The sequence below is a fragment of the Triplophysa rosa genome, linkage group LG14, assembly GCF_024868665.1.
Source record: "Triplophysa rosa linkage group LG14, Trosa_1v2, whole genome shotgun sequence".
NCBI classification, from domain to species: domain Eukaryota; kingdom Metazoa; phylum Chordata; class Actinopteri; order Cypriniformes; family Nemacheilidae; genus Triplophysa; species Triplophysa rosa.
In genome coordinates, this window is record NC_079903.1 from 17,183,601 (window position 1) to 17,209,645 (window position 26,045).

At 39.9% G+C, this 26,045-nt stretch overlaps 1 protein-coding gene across 4 annotated transcripts in view; it reads right to left on the bottom strand.

Moving 5' to 3' along the window:
* Positions 1-26,045, bottom strand: part of ksr1b (kinase suppressor of ras 1b) — a 33,059-nt gene that overhangs the window by 5,872 nt on the left and 1,142 nt on the right. The window contains exons 2-18 of one of the 4 annotated variants that reach the window (XM_057351483.1): positions 17,030-17,170; positions 9,001-9,148; positions 8,472-8,901; positions 6,353-6,510; positions 6,189-6,258; positions 6,018-6,101; positions 5,875-5,936; positions 5,675-5,787; positions 5,359-5,527; positions 5,030-5,071; positions 4,019-4,061; positions 3,608-3,668; positions 2,866-3,275; positions 2,621-2,711; positions 2,319-2,452; positions 2,083-2,214; positions 1,776-1,917 (exon numbers count right to left, since the gene is read on the bottom strand). In XM_057351483.1, the coding sequence (XP_057207466.1) occupies positions 1,776-1,917; positions 2,083-2,214; positions 2,319-2,452; positions 2,621-2,711; positions 2,866-3,275; positions 3,608-3,668; positions 4,019-4,061; positions 5,030-5,071; positions 5,359-5,527; positions 5,675-5,787; positions 5,875-5,936; positions 6,018-6,101; positions 6,189-6,258; positions 6,353-6,510; positions 8,472-8,901; positions 9,001-9,148; positions 17,030-17,170 (2,430 nt within the window). Of the gene's footprint in view, positions 1-1,775; positions 1,918-2,082; positions 2,215-2,318; positions 2,453-2,620; positions 2,712-2,865; positions 3,276-3,607; positions 3,669-4,018; positions 4,062-5,029; positions 5,072-5,358; positions 5,528-5,674; positions 5,788-5,874; positions 5,937-6,017; positions 6,102-6,188; positions 6,259-6,352; positions 6,511-8,471; positions 8,902-9,000; positions 9,149-13,465; positions 13,623-16,057; positions 16,228-17,029; positions 17,171-26,045 lie in introns of those variants that run through there. The other 3 variants (XM_057351487.1, XM_057351486.1, XM_057351484.1) reach the window with 3 other exon arrangements.

The following is a 26,045-nucleotide window of genomic DNA, read 5'->3' on the forward strand; positions in this document are numbered from 1 at the left end:
GTCGTGTACTTTGACGTAAGCGGAGGTGTATGTCGCCACAACAGACACGTGGCTCTAACGTCATGGAAAAGTACGTCGTACTCTAACGTCGCGCATAAGTGCTGCCACAATTAATATACATATTTCCTGCATGATTTTTCTAGCTTTACTTTTCTTATATTGTATCTTTCTTAACAATTGTAGTTAACTTTTTCTTTTACTTACCTATGTGTGCTGATGCCATTAAATAATTTCTTGATTATTTATGTAATGATTTGTTATTAATGTAATGTCTGTACTGTTTACAAGCGTGAACGAAAGAAAAATGGTCAGAGTCAAAGCATTTTGAAATGCTTTAACTAGGGCTGTCAGTAACAATTACTGCTAATTACTACAGAGCACTGAGCACCAAAACAGTCAAAAAAAGTTTCTTCCCTCAGGCCATCTACCTCTTGAACAGTTAAATGTTCTACTGTGCAATAAAAACACGTGCAATACACAACTATATACTCATATTTATTATACACATGTTGTTGTTCAGCTATCCACATTCCCCTGCATAACTTGTATATAACACAGTATAATTTGTATTTATCACATCTGTACATCCAATATACTGCCTATTGTCCTTTTGTCTAATATTGTCCTTTCTGTCAAATGTGTATTGTCTCTCACATACTTATTTTTTACGTTTTGTTACCTGTGCCATGTCACTTTTTTAACCTGTATGTGCAAACAAAATGATATATATCCTACAATAAATCAATAAAGGAACAGCTTGCAATAATTCAATATCATTGTTTTGCTTTTTTATTTATCGTACCTTTAAGAGCCTCCTCGAAATAATGCTTTCATTCAGTTTTGAATAGTATGATGTTGGGTTTATTATTTGCCCATTTTGTTTGTGTATGTGAAATTTACCATTTAATTTACCAAATTTACCAAAGGCCGCCGGTCTTTCGTCTGCATTCCCTATCAAATCCATTCAAAACTACATACGGACTGACGGCGACGAAAGGGTAGGCTGCTCCTTCTCCTGGTTAGGCTTAGAAACGGCACTATCCACCCCACATACACGACATCACTTGACATCATACAGTGGACACGTGCGTGCACACAGTTCCCTGTCCTAAACAACTTGTCAAAGTATGTTCTGTGCATCCCGGCCACGAGTGCACCTTCTGAGAGAACAGTCAGCGTTTGTGGGCGGAGATTGGAGGAGAGACGTGAACTGAAATGGTTGTCAGTCAGAATTGCTTGCGTGGATGTTTCTTTCTTTAAATCATTTTGCAGTGTAGCCTATAATAATCCAACAGTTTTTGTTTATTCATATTTTTAGCTTATAATGTTGAATGACACTTTTTAATGAAGTGTTTTGATGTAGGGGTACCGAGTAGCTACAGTACATTCTTTCAGCAGTCAGTTATAGGCCTAATATAGGCTGTTCAAGAAGGGAGGGGGCTCAATTTTTTGTTTTAACTTAGCCTACTTGTTTTGCTCATTTTGATTTTAAGTTATATTGTATTATATTGAAAAGCAAGACAAAATATAAAAAGCACATTTTGACAATTCAGTTTGCGCAATAGTGAAACGATTGGCTAAATAAATAGAAGCAATGCAAAAAGCCATGTTCAGTGTTTGGTATTCGGCCAAGTGTTTCATTTTTATTCGGCTTCGGCCAAGAATTTTCATTTCGGTGCATCCCTAACATAAATCAATGTGTCATTGAACGTTTAGTCAAAAATGTTTGAAAACATATTTGTTGAATCGCTCCAGAGCATCTGAACAGGACTCACCGTGACCTCCTTGCCCAGGCTGGTGCCCTTCTGGGCCAGTAACCTTTTAATGCCTTCTCCACTTCCTAGCAACCAAATCAAAGCTTCAGCCGGCTGGTTGGTGATGGGCCAGTCTTTGGCTTGAAGTTCATACCAGATAGTGCTGAAACAGATATACATTTTCAATGAATCAACCCAATTTGAAACCAATACAAGTACACAACTAAAGACATTTTAGAGCGTACAACAAACCAGTTCTTCAGTTATATTTATAACAAAAAGCAAATAACACCACATCAAAAAGAACATAGAGAGGTGTTTTTTTTACCCAAAGGCATAAACATCAGCAGCATTTGAAAATGGCAAACAGTCTTCATGTTGTCCTGGTCTCATCTTCTGCACAATCTCAGGCGCCAGATAATAGATCCATCCTCGTGGAAGTTTCAGTTCATTCTCTCGCCTGCACACACACACACACACACATTAATGTAGATTTGCATTAAACGTGAGAGAAATTGAATACAGCGCATTGTTGTGATAAATAAATAAATGCGTGTGCTCCACCTGTCCTCTTGCACCACACCCGACATCCCAAACAGACCAAAATCGGTGATGACCACTTTGTTTGAATCGTAAAACACGTTTTTCGACTTCAAGTCCTTGTGCACGATTCCCTTTGCGTGGAGGTAGCCCATTCCCTGTTCAAAACAAAACAAATGAAAATAAATACATTGTACTCAATCCATTTTACACATGTGGATATGTAATAAAACTGATTGGAGAATGAAAAGTGTTTATTGGAGGTGGTTTGGAGGCGAGGGAACGAAAACTATAGCCCACTTTGATCAACAGACACGCTTCCTTACCTTTACGATTTCCTGAGCGATTTGTCTTATCTTGTTGATGTCAAGTTTTGAGTCTCTGACAACAGAGTACAGCGTCCGTCCTTTACAAAAACTACGACAGAATAACATAAACAGATCAAAAACAATAAAAAATACACAATCGTTTTTAAATAAAGTATTTAGACAGTAAAAATAGACTGTTGTCACGGTTAATTTCACACATAAACACAACATTAAAGTCGTTTTAAAAATGAAAAAAAGTGTACCTTGTGATGATGGCCAGATCTGGCGGGTTCATGCAGGCCCCCATAAACAGCACCACGTTCTCATGTCGCGTCTGCCGATAGTTCATCACCTCCTTCTTGAAGAGCTTCAGGTGCTCCTGGTTGTTTCCGTCGATCTCTAACAGGCGAACCGCCACCTCTCCGTGCCACCGGCCTCGGCACACCTTCCCCCATCGGCCTTTACCGATGAGCTCTCCCAGCTCCAGCTGCTCGAAGGGTACGTCCCATTCCTGCAGGTATACGCTGGTCTGGCTAGCCTTACGGCTTATGTAATCCTTCAAGTAGCGTCTAGAGCTAGGCAGATCGTCTAACTCGTCGCCTTCGCTTTCATCACCCGATTCCTCGTGGTCCTGACCGTCCTCCTCTGTTTGCTCTTCATCACATTCCTCATCCTTAAAGCGAAATGCAATACTAATTTGTGACTGTTACCAAAATATCTATTCATTACATTATTGCGACTTGTTCTCAAAGTGTATTATTGTACAAAATATCGCATAAAAGATGTTATTGCGGAATACATGTATGAAAGCAGCCTTTCCAAAATCATTTTTAGAACCTTTTTAAAAATTTTTAGAACCATTTTTCACCAGAATCCTTTTTTGCTTGACTTGCAAAGGTCACCGCCTCTAAACCACAAGCATGTGACTAAGACTACACATTGTGAAAATACCCACTAAGCATTTTTTAATTCACAGCAACTCTCTGGGAACAAAATGTTTCTTACCACAGCTTCCCTTTGGCCTGTTGACAGCTGACTGATGTGTCCGTCCACCTGCTCCGTGTCTCTACATTGAAAAAAGAACAATATAACACTCTGTTGTCTAAGATCCCACCTAGCAGTACAATATTATCTATATCTCAAAAACTTCAAGCTTGTTTGATGTGTGTACTGATTTTGAAATCGCTTCCAAGGTCAGTATGTCACAACATTATTTCCACATGACTTCGAGTAAATGACTAACTCATGATGAAACGATGACCAAAAATGTGTGAGGTTACGACAATAGTTCATGAACAAGAACAGAAAACGCAGCGGTATGCGGAACCAAAACTACTGAGAATTGCGTTTTAATTGTTCTGGGTGGAAACATTAGAAATACTGATCACATACAAGTATTAGGAGGTTTCATCTTACCCTGTGTTATTAGATCCATCTGGATGTGTGGAACTGGATACCTCTGTCAGAAAAAAAGATTTCATCCGTTTGTGATCAAATAAAGTGAGAACATGAAATTGAACATGTAAAAAAACCTGTAAGAAGTGTACAGAATCTTCAATGTGATACAAACAGTTAAGACTCATTTAAAGGTGCACCAAGTAATTTACACAACATGTACACCTGCACAAATAAAAATAAGATGTTTTATATATAAATATATATTCAAAGTGGTTATGATAAAAAGCAATTTCATTCTACAAACAGTGGTCCAGCAGAATCCCCCTCACTTTATCGTGATAAACCCACCATGATCAAACCAATCATACTGCGATGAAACAAACCATACCATTACTTAATGCACCATTAAAACTATATAAAAATGGAAAATGCCTGTGTTCATTTTCATGTAACATCTGTAGGCAGAAGCGCAACACAAAAAGCAAACAAAGAGAGAAAAGTATTAGGTGCTATCCCTACAGATGACCAGCAGAGGGCGAACGAACACAGTCTTGACAGTGCATCTCAACCTGGCCGAGTTCAGCTCCAATAACAATATTTGAAGCTTGATTTCTACCCAATAAAATATTTTAGAGCATGGCATGAACTAAAAAATATTTATATTTGTTTTAATAATAACTAAACTCCAAGAAATATATCGATTTTTCTCTTATTTTATTGCTAACGCAAGGCTGCCTTGGAAGTTTGTTGAGGATTAGGACGCTGCAAAAAAAATAATTATATAACTACTTTTGTCCTGTTTTCCAGTACAAAAAAAATTCTTATTAGTACAAGACAAAAATATCAAGAAATTCACTTTTTTGCAGTGGCCCCCGTCCCCCCTGGTTGAGAAACACTGCAGAATAAACAACAAACACAAATTGTAGCAATGCGACAACTGAGTTGTCCCAGTGACAACAAGGAATGTATACACGACCACACCTGATGAGTAAATAAAGAGTTTTGTGGGGTGGAGGCTTGTTAACTCACCGGGGAAGACAAACTGTTGTCTATGCTGAAAGTAGCAGGCAGCTAACAAGTACAAATCATCCACAACACACACACACATAACGAGAAAAGAAAGACTTGGTTACACAAGCGGCCCTAGTTTATCCTGCTAGTTAAGCATCAGCAACTAACCTAAACTACAGCAAATAAGATGAAGATGTTAGCATAATACGTTAGGGTCAGTTAGGTTAGTAGACATTCATAACAAGCACAGAAGGACAAACAGGAGAGCTAAAATGTTTCGGCATTCTGGGATGTCACAAGTCAGCTTTTAAATAACATCCCAATTTACTGGGGTGAACAAGACTGACCTGGGAAGTTAAAGCGACTGTCAACGTGACCCTTAGGGGAGGGGTTGGAGGGTGGGGTGGCGCTTGAGGGGTTGCTCTGACCAAAGGGGGCGGGTGAAGAGGGGGTGGAGGACGTGGTAGAGGAGGGGTTACTACTGGAGTCCAGGTGACTGAGTGATGCAGGGTGGTCCTGATGGAAGGTGCACATAGGAGGTGGTTTGAAAAACGATATATAATATGAAATATAATACAATATAATTTAAAACATCAACATGAAGATATATTATTTATAAGATATAAAATGTTCTTTCCTGGTTTGTGTGTGGTTTGTTCATACCTTTTTGTTTATTGCCTTTGGTAGCGTTCCAAACTGTTGAGACTCGGTGAGTCTCTCTATCTGGTTGTTTATACCTGACGGGACTGATTCTGTTCTTCTGATCTTGTTTGGTACTAAAAGAACAAACAAAAAGACATTTTAGATCATCTACAGCTTAAGCACAAAACCATGCAAATGTATTACGGTTTGTACCATCTTACATGAATCAAATGATATTCCACACTTTAGGGCTTCTTTGGTACATTTGTTGTGGCACTTTAATCTAAAAAAAAAAGATAAAAACAATTGTGAGATACTGGGTTGTCGGATGTAATTTTCCAGAAGGATCCTTGCGTTTTCTTACTTGCAATGTTTGCATTTAACACCGAAGATCATGTTTTTCTTGCACACCTGGCACACCTGAGACAACCAGGACTTGGTGGAAAACCTTTGAGGGGGAAATGCCGAAGAAAATGTCAACAAAAGCAGACGAAGAAGTCCATATGTAAGGATGAAAACAGAAGAAAGTTCATACCTGTGTGTGACTTCAAGACGGATGCCCTTCCTCAAAGTTACTGGAGAGTTTCCGTGTGTTGCAATGTTGTCTAAAAACACAACACAAATAAGAAGCTATAAAAAATTGTCCATTAATGATGTGATTAAACTCTATTCTGCAGTGCATTTCGAGATAACACTAACTTCCTCGACCCGCTGGGTCTCCCAGGTGAGCGGGGGTGTTTGGTAGGATGTAGGGGGACCGTGCTGACAGCAGTGGTGATCGTGACAGCGAGTCGTCCCAGCCATTTACACCACCGTTCACCTGCACGTTCAGCAGCGGCTTGTTTTTCTTCCCGCTCCTGCAGGGCACACGAGACAAGGCTGCATGTGACATCTTGAATACTAAATGAAATACTGTGGAATTTGCGGTGACGTGTACACATCTGGCACACACTTTTATCCAAAGCAATTTCCGCATTCAAGATATACATTTTTCATGAGTAGGTGTGTTGCAGTGTGACATGCGAAACTCAATAGAAAACATCTTAACTGTCTGGCATGAAACAATGACCTCATATTAATAAGAGAATACATGTAATGTACAAAATACATAGTCAATCTTTTAAAAACATTTTTGTTTACATAATCTAAAATATACACCTTAATAAATCGAACGAATAAATCGCACATGTGTCCTATGATGTGACATAGACATAGATTTGTTAATATCAAATTGTTTTATATGATTAATATTTATCATATAAAAAAGTGTAAGAGATTATTATCTCTCTTAGATTATCTTTGTTTTTTTTTCTACATTTTTGCAGTCACACCATAGGACAAATTTGCATATTAGTCTGTAAACTACTCATTTACAGAATCTAAAACAGCCTATACACCTCAACTTCGTATACACATACAGAATATAAAATCTACAACCTACAGTCCATAATTCCCAGGAAAAATTCCTCTTCGTATCGCAACATGAAGAAGTCAATAAACACGCATCAACATCGCCTTCATTTCCTGACCACATTTTTTTATGTGACGTATAATCCCCAAAATTTGGTAGAAAAATGCAGACATGCACTTTCATAGGCAAAGAGTTTGTGCAGTTCTAGACATTTTATCAAGTACATTACTGGATCAGAGAAGGACAGGATGAGCGGGAAAGATGAAGTACCGGAAGCCAGCGAGTCTGAGACCTGACCTCAGCTTCATGCTGACGGGAAAAACAGGGAACACAAGGCACTGAGGGAGTGAGTGAGAACCACTCTGCCCCCCTCCAAAACCTTATGAACATTATGTTTAAGATAGGTTTCTCAAAGAAGCCACATTTATAATCTTCTGTACCTTTAGGGCATAAAGCTTTGGAAACTGTTTTTGAGTTAAGCAACATATTATTACACAAAGCTAATATTGTCCAATCTGCTACTGACAATTTGATGGCTTTCCAGACTCATGCAACAGAACATCAATGAAATGTAAAAATAAAGTCTACAGTAAAATTCATTACAGTTAATATAAAAATTTCAATTGTTCATTGTCTGCCAAATGGTGAAGCCTGTACCGCTGTTAGAAAAGGAGTTTCTTCATTTTCAGATATCATCTCTTAAAAGTCACACCCTCCAGATGGAAACGTTCCATTCCCATCACAGCAGTGCATAACTGCATGACTGAACAATGCCATACAGAGTGTTTCGAAGAATCTGACATCATCTTCACAGTATTAGGTTGTGTCAGGAAGGAAACTTGAGACAGAAAGCAGGCTAATGTCCAAATGGATGAACATCTCATTTAAAGGGAATGAAAATTCGGTCATCATTTACTCAGCCTCTTGTCATTTCAAACCTTTATGCCTTTCTTTCTTCTGCAGAACACAAAAGAAGATATTTTGGAGAAAGTTGGTAACCGAACAGCGCTGGCACCCATTCACTTCTATTGTATGGACACAAAACCAATGCAAGTCAATGGGTGCCGGTTACCAACATTCTTCAAAATATTTTCTTTCGTGGTCTGTGGAAGAAAGAAAGTCACACATGTTTGAAATGACAAGAGGGCGAGTAAATGATGGTGGAAATGACATTTTTGGGTGAACTATCACTTTAAAAGAAGAAATCGGTTCATGTGAAAATCTTTCATGTACTGAATTTTATGTGCAAATCTTCAGGTACCTCCAAAAATCCAAAACAACAACACATGACCTGCTCCATCAAGTACTCTGACCAAAGCTGAGACTTTTTTATTCTATATACAACACCTATTTTCCACTGAAGTATCACGCCAAAATTCACACTCGTGGAGGAAATACTGCACTTACTTGTTGGGTGTAGGGTCGTCTATCCGGTTTGCCAGCTGGCTCTGGCTCTTGCTCCGGGTGAGGGTGATGTTGGGCAGAAGGTTGAGCAGCTTGCGGGAGGGTGGTGGTGGGGTTCGTGGGGTCTTTAGCTTGCCGTACCTTTTCTGCGGCGGGGTGGCCGGAGGGGTGGCCAGCAGCCCTGAGTAGCTGAGTGTCTGGGAGGATGGAAAAGCGTCCGTCAGCCCATCGCAGCGGGTGTGGACAACCACAGGGAAGTCCGAAGAGGGAAGGGAGGACACCGAGACGCAGGAACGAGGGATGGGCAAGGCATAAGGGGTGAGAGGGGGTCGACTGATTGGCTTGGGACTGTAAGGTCGGGCCCGATCGGCACTGTTGTCACGTTGAGCGGGTTCTGCTATCCATGGGATACCTTCTTTCTTAAGCCTTCCTCCTGGAAGAGAAACATGGACAGTTTATTTTAAATGAGCAATAAGCCTACAGTTTAGCTGAGAACACTTGAAGAGCAGACAGAGAGGGGGTCAATTGTGACCTGTGTCAGTAGCGCTCTTCAGACAGGAGAGGGCAGTGGTGATACGAGAGCACTCCTCACTGTTGGAACCTAGACGCTTCATGGTCTCTTCAACCTTAGCAGTGGACATCTGGAGGAGAGCATCCAGAGAAAGTTTCACAGGGACCGCCTGAGAAAACAGAAAAAAGTTTATGAAACAAGAACGGTTTATGACCTAACAAGTAAAAGGTGCATGGATGTTTCCAAAATTTTGTGCATTGACAGCTTTAGTTGGGCCATATAACGCACATTGTTATCTACAGATCTATATAAGGACAATTTCATGCAAATGTCAGCCTTATCGTGAAATGAAGAAGGTACTTTCGAACGTACTTTCGCACTTACTTTCGCACTTACTACTACTTACTTACTTACTTACTTACTTACTGACATTCTTCCAAATATCTTCCTTTGTGTTCAACAGAACAGAGACATTTATACAGGTTTGTAACAAACAAGGTGAGTAAATGATGACAAATTTTTCATCTTTTGGGTAAACTATCCCTTTAATGCCTCAATATAAAATAAGCAAAAGCTTCAGGTCACATTGATAAGATACAGATTATCAGTATTAGCCTCAAATTTGCAGATCGGTAACTACAAAACCATGATCCAAACAAAAGAGAGACATCAGCCATCAATGACATATTATACTTTACAAATCCATTATAAAAAGACAGTTTGTTGACGCCCCATATCAACAGAATAGATTATATATGGACTGGGTGGGAATTCAATCTGACAAACTAGTGAAATGTTCTTTTGACAAGCTTAAATATAGAACAGAGTGATAGAAAAACACATTGTTTCATACACATGAGCACAAAGCAAACCTGTACACCTGTACCTGTGTGGAACTCCCATACACGTATGCAGTTGACACATGCTTTTTTTTGCACATGCCACTTCAAGTAGCTTAGTGTGGAGTTTGTTTTGTAATCACAGAATGAACTCGAGCTCCTTTAGTTCAGAAGAGCATTGAGTTAGCACCACAAAGGTTATGGGTTCGGAAAAAAAAGTATAGCTTGAATAAGTCACTTTGAATAAAAGCATCTGCCAAATGCATGAATGTAAATGAGGCAGACGAAAGCACCTTCTTGCTTTCCTGGAATCCCCCTACCGCCAGTAAGACTGCTGGCATCTCATGGTATCAGAGAAAGGTCCAGATTATCCCTCCCTGTCCACCCCTCTGTTTGATTCCTCCACCCAACAACATTCCTCCACTCTTTGGCGTCTCCCTGCAGTTTTCCAATTCTCCCTCCAAACACACACACACACACACACACACACACACACACATCCTCACACGCATGACTGAGAAACTGCCTGGCAACAGGTGTGGTTGTGGTCATTGTAGTCTCCATAAGTGGTTAGATAACCGGACACATGAGACTCATCATTGACAAGATCAGATGAGGAAATGAGAATCTATTTGGGGTGAATGTGATCCATTTGCAGGGTCTTCAGGGTATTGAGGGTAAAAGTGTGATGTGAAGGTAAAGGGGCTTTGTGAGGGCTGTAGCCACTGGCGGATCTAGGGGTGGGGCCAGAGGGGCGCTGGCCCCAGTTGAAATCTTTTTGGCCCCTGAAGTGCCCCTGTCCTAGTCTACAACTGATGCGTTTTGGTCGATCGATCACAAGTGCACGACGCTAAATACAGGTGTAAACGGGGTGTGAAACTTCCTGAAGAGACTTCCAGAAGAGGTCGAAAACGCATTCGACCGGATTGTGTTTGTGGTGTAGACGCCATGTGGTTGAAGGAGTTCGAGCAGCCGCAAAAGACCGCCTACACTCCTCGCTCTAGCCAGACAGGATTTTAATTTCACTGGCTAAAGACCTAAAAGGTTGGTTTAACGACAAAAAAACCTTACAAAGCACAATGTTTTCTCACCCTTACAGACTTCTAACACACACTTAGTGTTCGGCGTGGCCTCGTGGCTGTCAAAGCAGAAATAAAAACCGCTGCTTTCAGTATGTTTTTCTGTCATCTCCGGTCGCGTTAATGGTAAACTGCATGCGCTTTAGATCTTACAATTTCTGCATACAGCTGCTTAATAGTGCTTATGTTTTCACAGTCGTCGTCCCCTTAAAGGTAAATACCTAGCCTATTTAACACTTTAAAATTAAAAAAGCAAATGATGCTTGCTGTCACTTAACTTCTCTTTGTCTAACGTTTTTGCTATTTAAAACCCCCTCTGGATAATTTGTTGATCAGGCTGATCACCCATAAACACTTCACAAGCCTTGAAGGATATGACAGCGTGTGGATATGACAGTTGAGCCGCATCATTATCCTGCAGCTCGCGACTGGAGCAGACATAAGAGAGAAGAGCGTAGTACGGGAACAGGAACCTCTGCCGTTGTCGTATCAAAATCTGACTCCCCGTGAGATTATGACTCCCCTGTTTTCCCCCACGAAGTTTAGGGTTAGGATTAGGTGTGGGGGCGGGCCTTAGAGTTAGGTACCAATCACAAAGCAGCATCCTATGTGAATGAACCAATCAGAAGTAGGGGAGTCAAAATGTCACGGGGAGTCGAAATTCGGTACAACACCGTCAACGCCGCCATGAACGGCCCCGGTAGGCAATTGCGTTTCCGGGGGTCTTACTCGGTAGTGTTCCGGGCTGTTCGCGGCAGCACCGACGGCTGAGGTGCGCCTGTTCGAGATTCCCGTAGAACAGACCGGACCACAATTCAGAAAGGGCGCCCAGAATAGATACCGGTGCCGCTGAAACAACTTTCCTCTTCTCAGGATGTCGGTCTATTCACGTTTAATCACAGACGTTGTGCTTGTATGTACCCTATTGTATAAGAAAGCAGGGCATCTTGAACTTGACGCTTCACAGCCGACCACCCAGTTTATCAAACTGCCGTGTCCTTGCCGTGAGGTGTTTTATTTATTTACACTGAAGCATGACATGACGCTTATGTATCTGTTTCTGATCATACACTGGCTGTAGCTATAGTAGTGGAGTGGGTCAGCAGTTCTTGGCCACCATTGACTACCATAGTAGGAAAATTGCTTTATACATTTCTTTGATCTGTTGAACACAAAAGGTGATATTTTGAAGAATGTAGGAAAGCAAACAGTTCTGGTGCACTTTTGACTACCATTGTAATTTTTCCCACTATGGTAGTCAATGGAGGCCAAGAACTGTTTGGTTACAAGCATTCTTCCAAATACCTTTCTCTGTGTTCATCAGAACAAAGAAATGTAAAACAAATTAAAATAAAAAGTTAAAATGTAATGAATGTAAAAACAGTATAGGTTTGGGAATTATTAATTAGTTCATCAATAAAAAGTAATCAGTCACTAAATGATCATGTCAAATCGATGGCAGAGGTCTATGGTATCCACATTTAGGTAAACATGTGTGCGTCTGTGGGAAACAAGGAAAACCACAACAATGCCCATCACAAACAAGTCAAACAGCCTTTTAAAAGGCTTGCATGGCGCTCGGGGGAATGGAAATCTCCCAGCATCCTTGTGAACGCTTCCTTTCTGGAAAAACGCCACTGAGATCGGCTTTAGAAACACAGAGGCTTTCTCAAACTATCACTTCTCTACAAACATTACCAACTTACTGTCCAATGCAAATGTACAACTGGGAGAAGAACAAGGAAATATCAACATAAACCATAAAATCCTTAAAAGCCATTTGTCCAATACATTTTTTTGTTTTTTTATTTAATAATTCAGGAACCACAAGCACTAAACGATAAAAGAACTACACCTGCATAACAAGGGAGTTTAACACACCTGTTGCTTTTTTCTATATGGTTTTTATACATCTGAGTTAATTAGTACAGTATGTGAATTACGCCGTTAAAACAGGCAAGCCAGGGCAAGAGCAGGTGAAATGACACATACCGATACCAAGGTGATGTCTGGACATGCCTCCTACCTGAGTTTATTAGCTGATGTAACACAGGGAGTGATGCTTCAAACATATACCCAACAACACACAGCTTGTGTACACGGCTTCCATACAACCAAACAAACACACACACACACACTCCCACCCACTGCAATACAAGCACCAATACGAGTTCCTTTGACAAATCATTAATCAGAAACGACTGTTACCAGCGATGAGCTGCGGTTCCCCCCTGTCTGTTAACACAGTTTCACATGAAACTGCAACCAAATGCCTCGTATCAAATAAATAAAGCAGAGACGCAGAAAATACAAAACCTACTGACCCACAAACCTCATCTGTGGAATTTAGATACGATATCTCTAAAAAGCAACATTAGAGGAATTTCCTGCTCTATGTCTATGTTTAAACATAGTGTTCGTGCCGTTGTTTAATTGACTTCTAGCGACTCTATGACCACAGAAGCATTCAGCCCTACTTGCATGCAGGCAGGAAACCAACAAACACCAAAAAAAGACAAAACAGTTGACACAAAGTTTATAAGGGAGAAGCAGTCAAGAAGACCATACCATGACAGACTGAACGCTGAAGTTGTCCTAAATCTCATATCACAGAAAGAAAAAATGTTGAATCTCCCCTCAGAAGTCAAACACACTGTGGGAGCAGCAGTGCTGCACCCTTCCAAACCAAACTTCCCCTCTCCAACCCACCACGTCCCTCCTCCCTTTCCCCGCTGTTCCTCCCTCTATCTCTCTTTCCTTCCTGTGAACATGCCTGGGAAGTCTCGGTGCGCCTCTGGACCCTCCTCCTGAAGGCACACATGATTCAGGAATCACATGAAGAATTTTAGGTAGAAAAATTTGCATATTTACATAGAACCGCGTGCATTTAGGAATACGTTTAAAATCTATTTGCAATCTTAAAAATGTGTGTCCTTTATATATAAATATTCATTTGAATTCATTTGAATTTACCTGTATGTGTCCATGAATACCCATATTTGCCTTAAAGCAATGATCAACTGTCACTTTAAATGACACCACGAAGAGGAAATGACATCATCAGGGTCTTCAAAGAGGGCCAGTTTAAAAGTTCTACTATCATTTAACTTTCATCATTTTTTATTTTTTTTGTTGATCTCCTCATGAACAATGCAACATAACTGTCTCTTTAAGACTATTATCTACACGAGAACAAACGTCAGATGTTTTATGAGACTTTATGATGAGGGTTAATGAGGGTGAGATTAATGAGGGTGAGCTTTGTCTTTTTTCCAGCCTAGTCTTTTTCTGTGACCTGTCAACATGCGTTTTGTGCATGAGTGATTGTCCTGGGTAATGCGACAGGCCACATCAGAAGAACAAAGCACAGCAAGATCGGGGCAGAGCACAGGAAACAGAGCTCTGGGTGAGATTGTCAGTTTTTTCTTTCCATCTCTTTCTCGCCACCATAAGGAAGACCTCGTTCCATTAGATTTACAGGATGTGTGACCAACAAAAAAATGACTCAAGCAACTACTCCTCCCTATGACCTTTAGACTTACCGATAGCTAACCCATGCCGGCATGTTTTTGGGCTTCACTTTATAAAAGCATTATATTCCACTCATATTCATTGTCAGCTATAAAATGAAACAACATAATCAATTGAATTACAAACAATAATGGCTGGTGGTTTATGATTGTAACAACACTAAACTCCCAATGAGCCTTGGGAAAACCCATCAGACTGTGCCAGCTGGACACGACAAGCGGGTGAGTCATAGTAATTATCAAGAATTATGATTAAGCAAAATTATAGCTAAATATTATTAGGCCGGTATTTATAGAATATGGTCTGACAGATATTTTAGATATGATAACAAATATGATCAGATATGGTTGGATAACTTTAAAAAAAAGTGAAAATGATATATGAAGAGTTTATTTGCAAAAACAGAACAAAAATCTTCGAAAATCATGTTTTTTATTATCTTATGTTTTTATTGTTTTAGTTAGCTGTATTTTTTGCGTTATTACTACTTAATCAAAACAACACAATTCAAGTTTGATTGATATTACTTGGAGTGAACGATAAAAAAACATGATTTTTGACAACTTAAAAAATTGTTATCTGTTACTCTTCATATATGTATATAATTTCATACAAAGTACAATTTGGATACAGTATAGTTAGAAGTATGACATCAGATCTGACCGATACGATTTTAAAATCAGATCATAATCATATCCTGTGTGGTTACGTTTTGCATTTCTGTTAACTATAACTATGCAAAAAATACGCACGAAACGCTGCTTCCAATATGGTTTCCAGGTAGTTCTATACATCAGGAATCTCTAGTCACGCCTATGTAAGATACCAGCTGAGGAAACCGTGCAGTAATGCAAATCTAAACACACCGACTCAGTCTGATTATGCCGGCCCACAGGAGGAACAGCATTCCTCGGCTCTTCCTGAGAAAACACTATCAGGGTCGACCCTATCCCATCACAGTGTGATATGCCAGGGCCATTAGACTCCCTGCTGTCCTCTCAGAGAGGGGTCGGCCCGCCATGTGTGTGTCCTGCCACATGCATGCATGCACGCATTCCTGCCCTGTGAATCACACGGTGGCAGCCTGGTGTGACAAGTTAAAGAACGACCTTACTGAGTTTCCCAGTTAATGCTGGGTCGCAACCTAATGCTCTGAAGGGGTCGTGAATTGCATAAAAGCGAAAACATACATTTTGAGATCAATGTTGTTGACATGCCAATCAAACAAAATCTTCGGTCACCATAGAAGCTAGCAAACATTGAGAGGTGATGACGTCATTAAAACCAAAAACTGTCCAGGGGAAAAGAAACCTAAGAATAAGTTATTATTAATCACTGAATTGTTTGAAGTAACATTGCTTTTTCTCACTTTTTTATATTTATTATTCCAAATTATTTTACATTATTTACTTTTTATTATTTTACAGTTTTTGTACTGTGTTGGGTCATCAAAGTAAATTCTCAAGCAAAACCAACCATGCAAGACCACAGGCTCACAAAGACAAACAGAAACCAACCGTTGTGAGAATACAACAACAGGCGAGTATTTCCAGACATTCGATTCAAAAAAGAAGAAAGCTGGAGGACACATAATAACAAACACATCTCTCAGGGGTCATGCTGTCCTACCACAATGACCGAAGTGAAGCAGACGTCTAACCGGGGACATGACGCAAAATGACCCCCCTCTCGATAAACTGCCTCTTTTTTTACCCTTTTTGTTCTTCAGTCTTGTGTGTTCCGTTTATTTCCCTGTTTCCGTGTCTAATTAAGCCAAGCAAGTCTCCGTGTCTGCCGGGTGGTCATGAATGCGGTTCTGTTCGGATCAGCTTTGTGTGTATGACAGCGAGGAGACCGAGGCAGACTCGCTTTGGAAGGGTAAAAATAGACTGGCGGGAGAGTTTTGACACAGTGGCTGACGCTGCACATTCTGAGCTTTGGAGTGGGATCAGGTGTGTGGATCCACAGAGGGCTAAAATTCCACAGAGAGCCAAAGCACTGAGCTTGCAAAACATCTTCCCACTCCTATCCGAACAGCCAAATAAAATTGTATCATTCTTTTATTAAGCATTTTTTAAGATTTAGAATGGGTCTAGTTTGACTTGCATGCTTTTAACTTTTTTTAAATTTTATTTGGCAAAACACTGGGCAAACTATATTGCAAGTACAGAATTGCTAAATAGCATTGCTAGGCAGAGATATACACTAAGTAAACAATTGTTTTGCTTATTAACTTACTATTACCTTTGTGCATTTTAGCATGACTTTAATAACTTTGATAATAAACATCAGCGATCATAACCATGTGTTTTACAATAACGTTGTCATCTTAATATGCAGAACCGTTACAACCCTGTTTAATAAAAGAAGAGTTCATTTGCAAAAACAGATAACTCTGTTGTTAAAAATTCTTTTTTTTTATTGTGCATTATAAAAATAATATCAATCAAACGGCAGTTGGGTTGTTGTGATTAAGTAATAATAACTATAAGAAATAATAACTCAGAGGTTAATTGATGCATGGCATTATGAGGGACATGACAGCACAAGTTAAAGGCAATAAAGAAGCAAATACATTCGGTACAAATGCATACACAGTACCTCTATGAGGTCTGGCCTGAGGTTGATGGTATAGAGCCAGTCTTTGAGGTACGGGTAAGAGTCCAAGGCCAGCGGTCTGTCACACTCTGGAACGCTGTGCTTCCACTCCAACTGTTTACTGATGTACTTCACCAGCTTCACCTGTAGAGAGTGATCACACACACATTCAGACTTACATAAGTCATTACCAACCATTTGGTTTATAATCAGAGGAACAAATAGTTTTCCTTCAAAATAAACACTGCTTGGTAATTTTGTATATCTCAAAGCGGTGTTAAAAGGTTAACTAAAGAAGAAAGTAAAAGAAAAAATACCAACAAAACACTTTAAGGTTGTATGTTATCATTACCTAACATGGATTAGCTAACATGAATTTACAATGAGCATTATAGTTTTTCATCATATAATAATCTTTGTTCATGCAAATACAATTATTCGTTTCAATTTATTGTACAGTTACACCTTTTGATTGTAAAGATACATTTGTAAATGATGAAATTACTATGACACCACGCTGTAGATATTGTTCATTGTTAGTTTATGTTAGCTAATGCATTAACTAATGTTAAGAAATACAACCTTATTTTAAAGAGTACCATATTTTTAACATGATATGTTAATTACTTTTTCACTTATCACTTTTTACAAATGTTAACAAAACATCACATTTCTTTTTCTATGGGGAATAAACTAACTTGCAAAATATGTAAGTACAAACAAAAACAAATCATTCACATATCAAACATGATACAATAACAACAAAATAAACACATTTAGAAGAAATGAGATCTTTAAAAGTAACAAACCGTGAAAGGCCTGACACTGCATACTTGTGACACATGACAATGACGTCAATAAAACAATAGGATTCAAATGTCACGCCATGTGTTTCACAGCGCTTCTGAGAACATTAAAAAATAAGCTTTTCAATGCGAGTAGACAGATACCGTACAAGATCTAAGCGGAGATGCTAATAACAAAGGACAGGCGAGCAAAACGAACAGTTTCTCTCAGCTTTCATGTCTGCAAGTGAGCTTTGCATGCAGAATGCACAGAGGAAATCCCCACGACGTGTGACTTCAATGAAAATGTGCGTGTGGTGTCAGCAACAACCAAGCAACCACAGTGCCAACACTGTAAACACACCACACACACGTATTTCACCTTAAATACACGCCAGTTTCATGCATCCTATTATTTCTTTCCATTACTAGACTGATAGAACAAGCCAAATGCATTCAAAGCTTTGAAGACAAAGACCTTTCATACAGTGCTTCCCTTTGTGGGTCTAGCGGTCCCTCAGCAATAAACAGGACTGACTATAAATAGACACCGGTTATCGTGGTAAGGTCCGGACTCTTTCTCATGGGGGAGTCTGCTCCGCCGCTATGGTAACCCTGACTGCAGCCGGCCCCGATGTGACATCATGGAGCAGGTTAACAGAAACCACCACACACACACCTGCTTTATAAGGTTCAAGATCAAACGGTTTGACACAGCCACAGCTGCGAGAGGCCGTTTCAGCCGTTATATCAATAAGAAAAAACATTATTATAAGTCTAATGTGTATATCTCGTGTATATTGTGTTTATCTTGTGTATATCTCGTGCATATACTGTCCATATGTGTATATTGTCTTTTTTTTACAGTCTGTCTATTTTGCACTGTTCGTCTGCACTACATACTGTCACTTAGGTCTGTAAAGTCATAGAGTTGTCTGTCCAACTGCATTCTACTTTGTATGGAGTACACACCCAAGACTTTCACTCACCACACGTGGTGATGTGACAATAACAGTGAGTTGAGTTGAAGTGCTAAAGTTTATTTACTAAATGACTAAACTTGCTGACTAAAACATGCAGTGCTCAAAACAGAAATATCAGGTAACATTTATTGGTATACAAAATGCACATTTGCACCAAATTAATGCATTCCGGACTATTTTTGTTTCAGGTTTACCTTAAAGGGATAATTCACCCAAATATGAAAATTCTGTCATTGAATAAATAATCTCATGTCATTCAAAACCTATTTTGAGAAAATGGTTTTGAAAGTGGTTTTGTGTCCATACAATGGAAGTCAATGGGGTATCTTCAAAATACCTTCTTTTGTTATCTGCAGAAGAAAGAAAGTCATACAATGGCATGAGGGTGAAACTTTTCGGATACATTTTCTTTTTGAATCTTTAATGATTCACTTTCTTAACTTTTATTTATTTCTGTATTGTTTTCCAGTAAAAATATTTATCTTTAAAGGATATATTTTGGATTTTCGTTTTGTAGCATAAAACTCACTATAAGCAGACACAGTAAATATTAATACATTTATGTAAAAACACATTCCCTGACAATATGATGTAATATCCTGTGCAGACCTTTATTTTAGGGCTGTCAAATGATTAATCGCAATTAATCGCATCCAGAATAAACGATTGTGTTTACATAACATATGTCTGTGTACTGTGCATATTCATTTTGAATTTATAAAAACAAACATACATGTATATATTTAAGAAAAATCTAAAATATGAAAATTAATTTAAAAAATGTTTACATTATTGGTAAATATTTCCTAAATATGTATACGTGTATGCACAGTACACAGACATATACTATGTTAACACAAACTTTTATTCTGAATGCGATTACTCACGATTAATCGTTTGACAGCCCTAGTTATTTTTAAATTATTTTCGGAATATTTGCTTGCTTGTGAAAAGGAGAGAAAGAAGAAATTACAATGCTTTAAAAAAAGACCCTGGTACACAAGAAAAGTTCCAATACTGTGAACAGCATAACGCATCATTTCCATAGGATGCATTGACCACAAAAATTTGATTTCACAGAATCACAAGCACTCTGCAAGAGATACTCTGTTGACTAAAAGAGCCGTGGTAGGTCACTGTGGCAAATAATCTTGCACCTGTAGCCCAGCAACCAGCCACCTGTGCAGTAGATTATCTCCTGCCATTTCTATCTCAATATAAGGTCACTGCACAAGAGCGCAGCTGCAATATTACAACACCCTCCACGCCCGTAATTCAACTGAGTGTTCAATATGAGACCAGACCGCAAGTTTAATACCTCCCCAATCAAGTCATTTGAACTTTAGCTTCACCTCGCCCAGACAAAACCACACTTCTCAGAGATAGTGTGGTCTTCAAAAGAGGACAAGAGCAGCATATCATTAATGTTTCAGCAGCTCTATAGTAGTCTGAGAAGGTCCGCTGGCTCATTTCTCCAGGTTCTATCTGAGAATGCCCCCGAGCTGATTTGATGCATCGGCCGGCCACGAGCATACCTCCAAGACAAGAGAGTGTTACCTTGCACCAGACACAGCCTGGCACAACATGCTGTATTCAATGACTATCTCTCCTCTCATCTGCCGTCTCTGTTACACTTCTCAAGGGGTTGGAGTATGGGGCAGGGGAGACCGGTATTCATCCCCACCTGTTTAACTAAAGTGCCTGGATAGAAGAATCTTTTGAAAGCATTTGAGGCTCGCAAGAGAGGCTTGTATATGCAAAATGAGCCACTTACTTCATTATAGATAGAGAGATAAAAACTATACAAGGTTTAGTTACAACTACAATTTTGTGGAGAATCTATTGTCTATGTCTTCAGATGTGTATAAAGACCTTACGTAATGAAGCGTTACGTTTTTATTAGCTTAGAATGAACTATTTCTATCTACATACTAGGGGTTGCACGAACTAGTCGACTAGTCGACATAAATGCTCTGACGCGACATTTAAAGCTTGATGCCGTCTAGTCGCGGGTCATGTGATTTTGACACTGTACCTTTAAAAAGAGGTTGACTGTTTCAAGAGATCTGCGCGTGGGACGGATGTCATTTATACCCGCTTCAGCGGGATTCTGTCCAATATATGTTATCATGTCCTGCTTCCGCACGCATCATTCACAATGTGTTCTGTTTTCGTCCGCAGAATTCACGATTTGTTCTGACGCTGCAAAAGCTCGCAGGTAACGTTAAAGCCGTTAAATAGATTTCAGTGCGCTGTGCTTCTACACGCAGATCTTTTAATATTATATTTTTGTGAAAGAACATGAAAAATGTTTCTCATATTGGCTGCTGTGTCACTGAGGTGCTGCGTTTGTAAGTCCGCTATGATAAAGCGTCGCTGCATTAAGCTAATAAATATTTTGACCTTGTTCTAAAGACATAGGTTGTCACAAACAAACTTGACACATTTTTTTGTTGTTTCATCTATTAGTGCACATGACACTTTCAGTTGACTTGTTGTAAATGCAAGGGAAGTTTGGTCTGTACACACGCTTCAGATCTGAAGTAACGAAGCGAAAACGTGATGACATGTTAGCCCTGTGTCAGCCACCGTAGTGCTTCGAAAAGAAGTGGGGAGGGTTGGAGTGAGCCGTTGGTTGCAATTCGTAGCCTCACCGCTAGATGCCGCTAAATTTCAAACACTGGAACTTTAAAAAGACAAGTGTTCCTGGCATACGGGTGTCTGGAGGTAGACATGTCATTTGGTGATGCAAACTAGTTTCTTAGGGCGGTTTCACATTAGTTCGGTTTGTTTGGATGGTGTGAACGCTGTCTCCTGAACCCGGGTGCGCACCCACGAACTGTCCGCTTAAAAAGGTAGGTCTGGGGTGTGGTTCATGTGAACGCCTTCTCCTGCGTCGTTGTTACAAGCGACAGGGTAAACAGCTGCAGGCTTGATGACCAAAAAATAACAATATGAACGCAGTCCAGTGGGGACGGGGGGGGGAGAAATTAAACTAGTTTTCGGACCAGTCAATCGAACTAAATGTGAAACCAACCTCAGATGCACACAGCCTTACTCAAAAATCATTTAGATTCATATAAGATTAATCAATTACTACTGACTTAAAGCAGATTACCGCTGCATAAAAGGAGTCACAGTTGTAGCAGATGATGAAGTAACCATAGACTGTGTTGGAGTGATCCTGTTACACACTGTGTTACCAATACAAGTAAACCCGGTTCGTTGTTTCTGACAACATAAAGGCATATGGGATAATCCAGGTGAGGAGGGTCAGATAGGAATAAAACACTCTAGGTCACATAAAAACATTACTTTAAATAGAATCAAAAATGGTTGCTACAAAAATAAGAGCAAGCGTGAATAACACAAGGCAAAGAAAAAAACGCAATGAATAAGTGCGTGGAACACAAACCATGAGAAAAAAAACACAAGACAAGACTGCTGTGAAACCGCATTGGGGATTTCCTGATATCAACCAACACTCGTGCGCTGCAAGGTCTACGCTCCATCGCATCTAATGGGCCTCCTGGTAATGCGTTAACTTTCCATCCACAGAAGCGAAGTGCAAATGCGCCTTAAATAGCCTTTGATGAGCACTCACGCTGTCGAGCAAAGACTCGCATTTCCCAGAAACCAAAACTGAGCCGCGTGTTTTCCCATGATCTCTTCACTCGATTAGGATATTAGACGGCGATCGATAATCTGGAAAGGCATAAACCAGGAAATTTTGCTATTTAGGATTGCCATTGCTTATCCAAAGAAGCTGAGTTTGTGTCAACAACGGGTTTATGAGCAGTGTGGCCATAAATCACCGATCCACAGCGGATTTAATGATCTTGAAATTAGTAATAGGCAACAAAGCAAGAAGAGGAAATTGGGTTACAGAAAAAATGTTTTGCGAGCAACCGTCCAGGTTTCAAATTAGTTAAGCAGGCCGCAGGATCCATAAAGATAAAAACCCACCAGAGTTTGAGATGCATGCATACTGTAGGGTGTCGCGTTAAACATAACCTGCAGTGGCCATTTTCCGCCAGGTCTTCAGATGGGGAAGACCCTTCAAACGTAACCTCACTGTTGCAGGCAGGGACAGCACCAAATACCCAGCAGCACAAACGCGTCACTGTCGCTAAACTGTGTTATCGCAGATCACATATTTAAAGATTTCTAACCGCCATATTACTCAAGTCCTGAGAAATGATCAGACAAAAATAAGTTAGTCTAGTGACCTCCTCACCAGACTGAAGGTTCTCAGACTACAGATGAACAGATAAATTTCACAGAAATGTGCAACCTGGGCGTAAATGTGAACTTGAATGCACATCATCAAAAGCACGGCATGATGATTGGTGGTGAGGCATGCATGGTCTGTCAGACACTGCGCTTTTGTGCATTTTTGTTAGACCAGGCAGCTATACCTGTTTACAGGTGATTCTAAAATACAGTTTTCTTACGGAGTTTTCTTCAGTTTTGTACCTACACATTTAAAACTCCAGACACAGAATGTATGTGGTTAGATCTGTAGTAATCCTGTAAAGGTCATTTAGTGCTGGGTGGCATCGAAATGAAGAGTTTAAAGTGATAGTTCCCCAAAAATGAAAATTATGTCATCATATACTTACCATCTTGTCATTTCAAACAAGAATGTTGGTAACTGAACAATGGCGGCCGGTACCCATTCACTTCTATTGTATAGACACAAAACCAATGGGTACCGCTGTTGTTTGGTTACCGACATTCTTCAAAATATCTTCTTTTGAGTTCTGAAGAAAAAAGAAAGACATATATGTTTGAAATAACATAAGGGCGAGTGAGTAAATGATGACTGAATTTTCATTTTTGGGTGAACTATCCCTTTAAGTTTATGCTTTGTAGAAAAGTATCTCAAACAGTGGGCAATACTGCAGCACTCCAAAATTACACGCTCACTTTTTAAAATCCTGATTAAATCACAATTTTTGGCTGTTAGGATGAATATGTTATGCTTAAGATTGAATATCTATAAACTAGTGTGGCATATTTTAGTGTAAATGTCCCAGAATGTTTTTGTGTTCATGCAATGAAAGTGAATGGGGGCCAGTGTTGTTTGGTTACCAACATTCTGCAAAAATTATTTTGTTTGCTGCAGAAGAAAGAGACATACGGGTTTGAATTGACATGATGAGTAATTAATAAATAAAAAAATTGGGGTGAACCACTCATTTCAGGGTAAAGCGTTCACATACAGTGGTTTGCAAATACAGCGTGACCAAAAGTCATTAATTGGCAATGAAAGTCCAATAGGAGTGCAGACTACAGACACCAACTAGCAACCAGCTATCAGTCTTGACATCTTAACAAGAACTGCATCCAGACAGAAACAGAACACTCTCTAGTAATTGTGTAACGTGTGGTTGTAGGACATCTGCTAGTGGCCAAGTCTGCATCTGTTCCCCTGTCTAGATCAAACAAGAACTTAAGTATCTTCTTTTGTTCCACCAGCGAGACAGATAAAGGAGACGTCATAATGCAAACCGCCTGTCTTCTCCAATTTCCCCAAACACACGCTCTACACACTTTATTCAGAGCGCCTGATGTAACTCTACCCCGATGCAATACGGCCCGCTGCTTGCAAGCTTATTGTTGAAGCCAGGAGAGGCTGAAACGCATTGCCTGGACTTTCCACCACCTTTGTTCTTCGAGCCTTTATTGGATGTCCTCCGTCTGTACAAAATGCTTAGCGGAGTTGCGGCATAACGGGATTGTATTACGCGGGGTCAGATTCACTTTCTCAATCCGTCCCCCAATCTAGCTCACCAATCACAAATTGTCAGATTATTTTTGTTTACAAGACAGCTCCCATGCGTATGTGAATGGCTAAGTATAGCACCAGCCACAATAGTACATCACCAGCACGCCGCAATCTTTCCAAAAGGCCGGGGAAGACGAGCCACTAACCAGAAATTCTCAGCTGCCCACCACATTCACTCAATGTCTCCATAGGAGAATCATCTCTCTATGCTTTGTCTTGAGATCTGCGAAAATAAAGATTACAAAGGATAACAAAGTGTGACCAGAGACAGCAAATGACAAATTTGCATTAGCCTGTCAATGGTTACATCAGTGTGTAAATGGTGTTATGATTATCACAACAACACTACCCAACCCATGGAAGGCCATGGATGAACGCTGAGGTTCACTGTGTTATGTTACAGGTCCAGAATGGGAGAGGGAAGGGAATTCCGCACCACAGCCAGGATGAGCCGGTTCCCAGTCTCCACCCTGCTGATAAGAGTCAAGACCGCTTCGTAAGGCATAAAAGCGATTACATAACTACATGATGACATCACAGCTGAGGCACTCCTCAAAAATAACAAGACACCGTATGGGGAAACGGTGAGGAAACGCAAAGCAACAATCGTTAACTGACAAGATCGGAAGGTTGAGCAAAAAGTGAGTCTTCTGTGGTCATGGACCTCAACCACCTCCTTGTTTGAGCACTTAAGCTGTCCATTGAAAACACAAATCGACTTTGGCTTCTGCAGGTGTGTCATGAAAAAGTAACCTCACCTGCTGGACCGAAAACGAAAACTGGAGAAACAGGTCAAAATAACAGAAAAGATGCTCTGTATTTTTTCAGACCTCTAATACTGCAAAGAAAACAAGTTCACGTTCACTTTTAACAATCTCGATTTTATCACAGTTTTCATGTGTCTTGTCATGCCGTCAGTCTTTCACACTCCTGAGGTTTGATTTTGTTGAAATTCAACCGACACTGGACTGGAATGACGACAATACATCTAAAAATATTGATTAAATGAAAATTTGGAATGGTCTCTTAATTTGCAGCTGATCAGCTAACACAATGATCTACCCATTGATTTACAGAAAAGAACAGAGGATTATATTTTGTACCTATTTATTTCATATTTGTTTACTATTTAGCATTTTAGTTTATTGCTTGTAGTTGCAGTTCACTGTGTGGCCCGGGGCCACTGCATCTTATTCCATGTCACATATTTTAGGCTGTGGTTTCAGAGATACGGTATTTCATTCCTCTAGCACTTGGTTGATAATGAGCAACAAAAAAACTTGACATGTCCTGACATGAGGGAAAGCTATTTCTGAACTTAATCGTGAGAAATACACAAAGGAAAGCCCATCCTAAAATGATATTGAGAAAATAGAACAGCATCTCATCCCGTTCCTAAACAAGCAGCAGAGCCATTGCATTGTGGGTACAATTACCTGTGTCTGTGGGAACCAGCATCA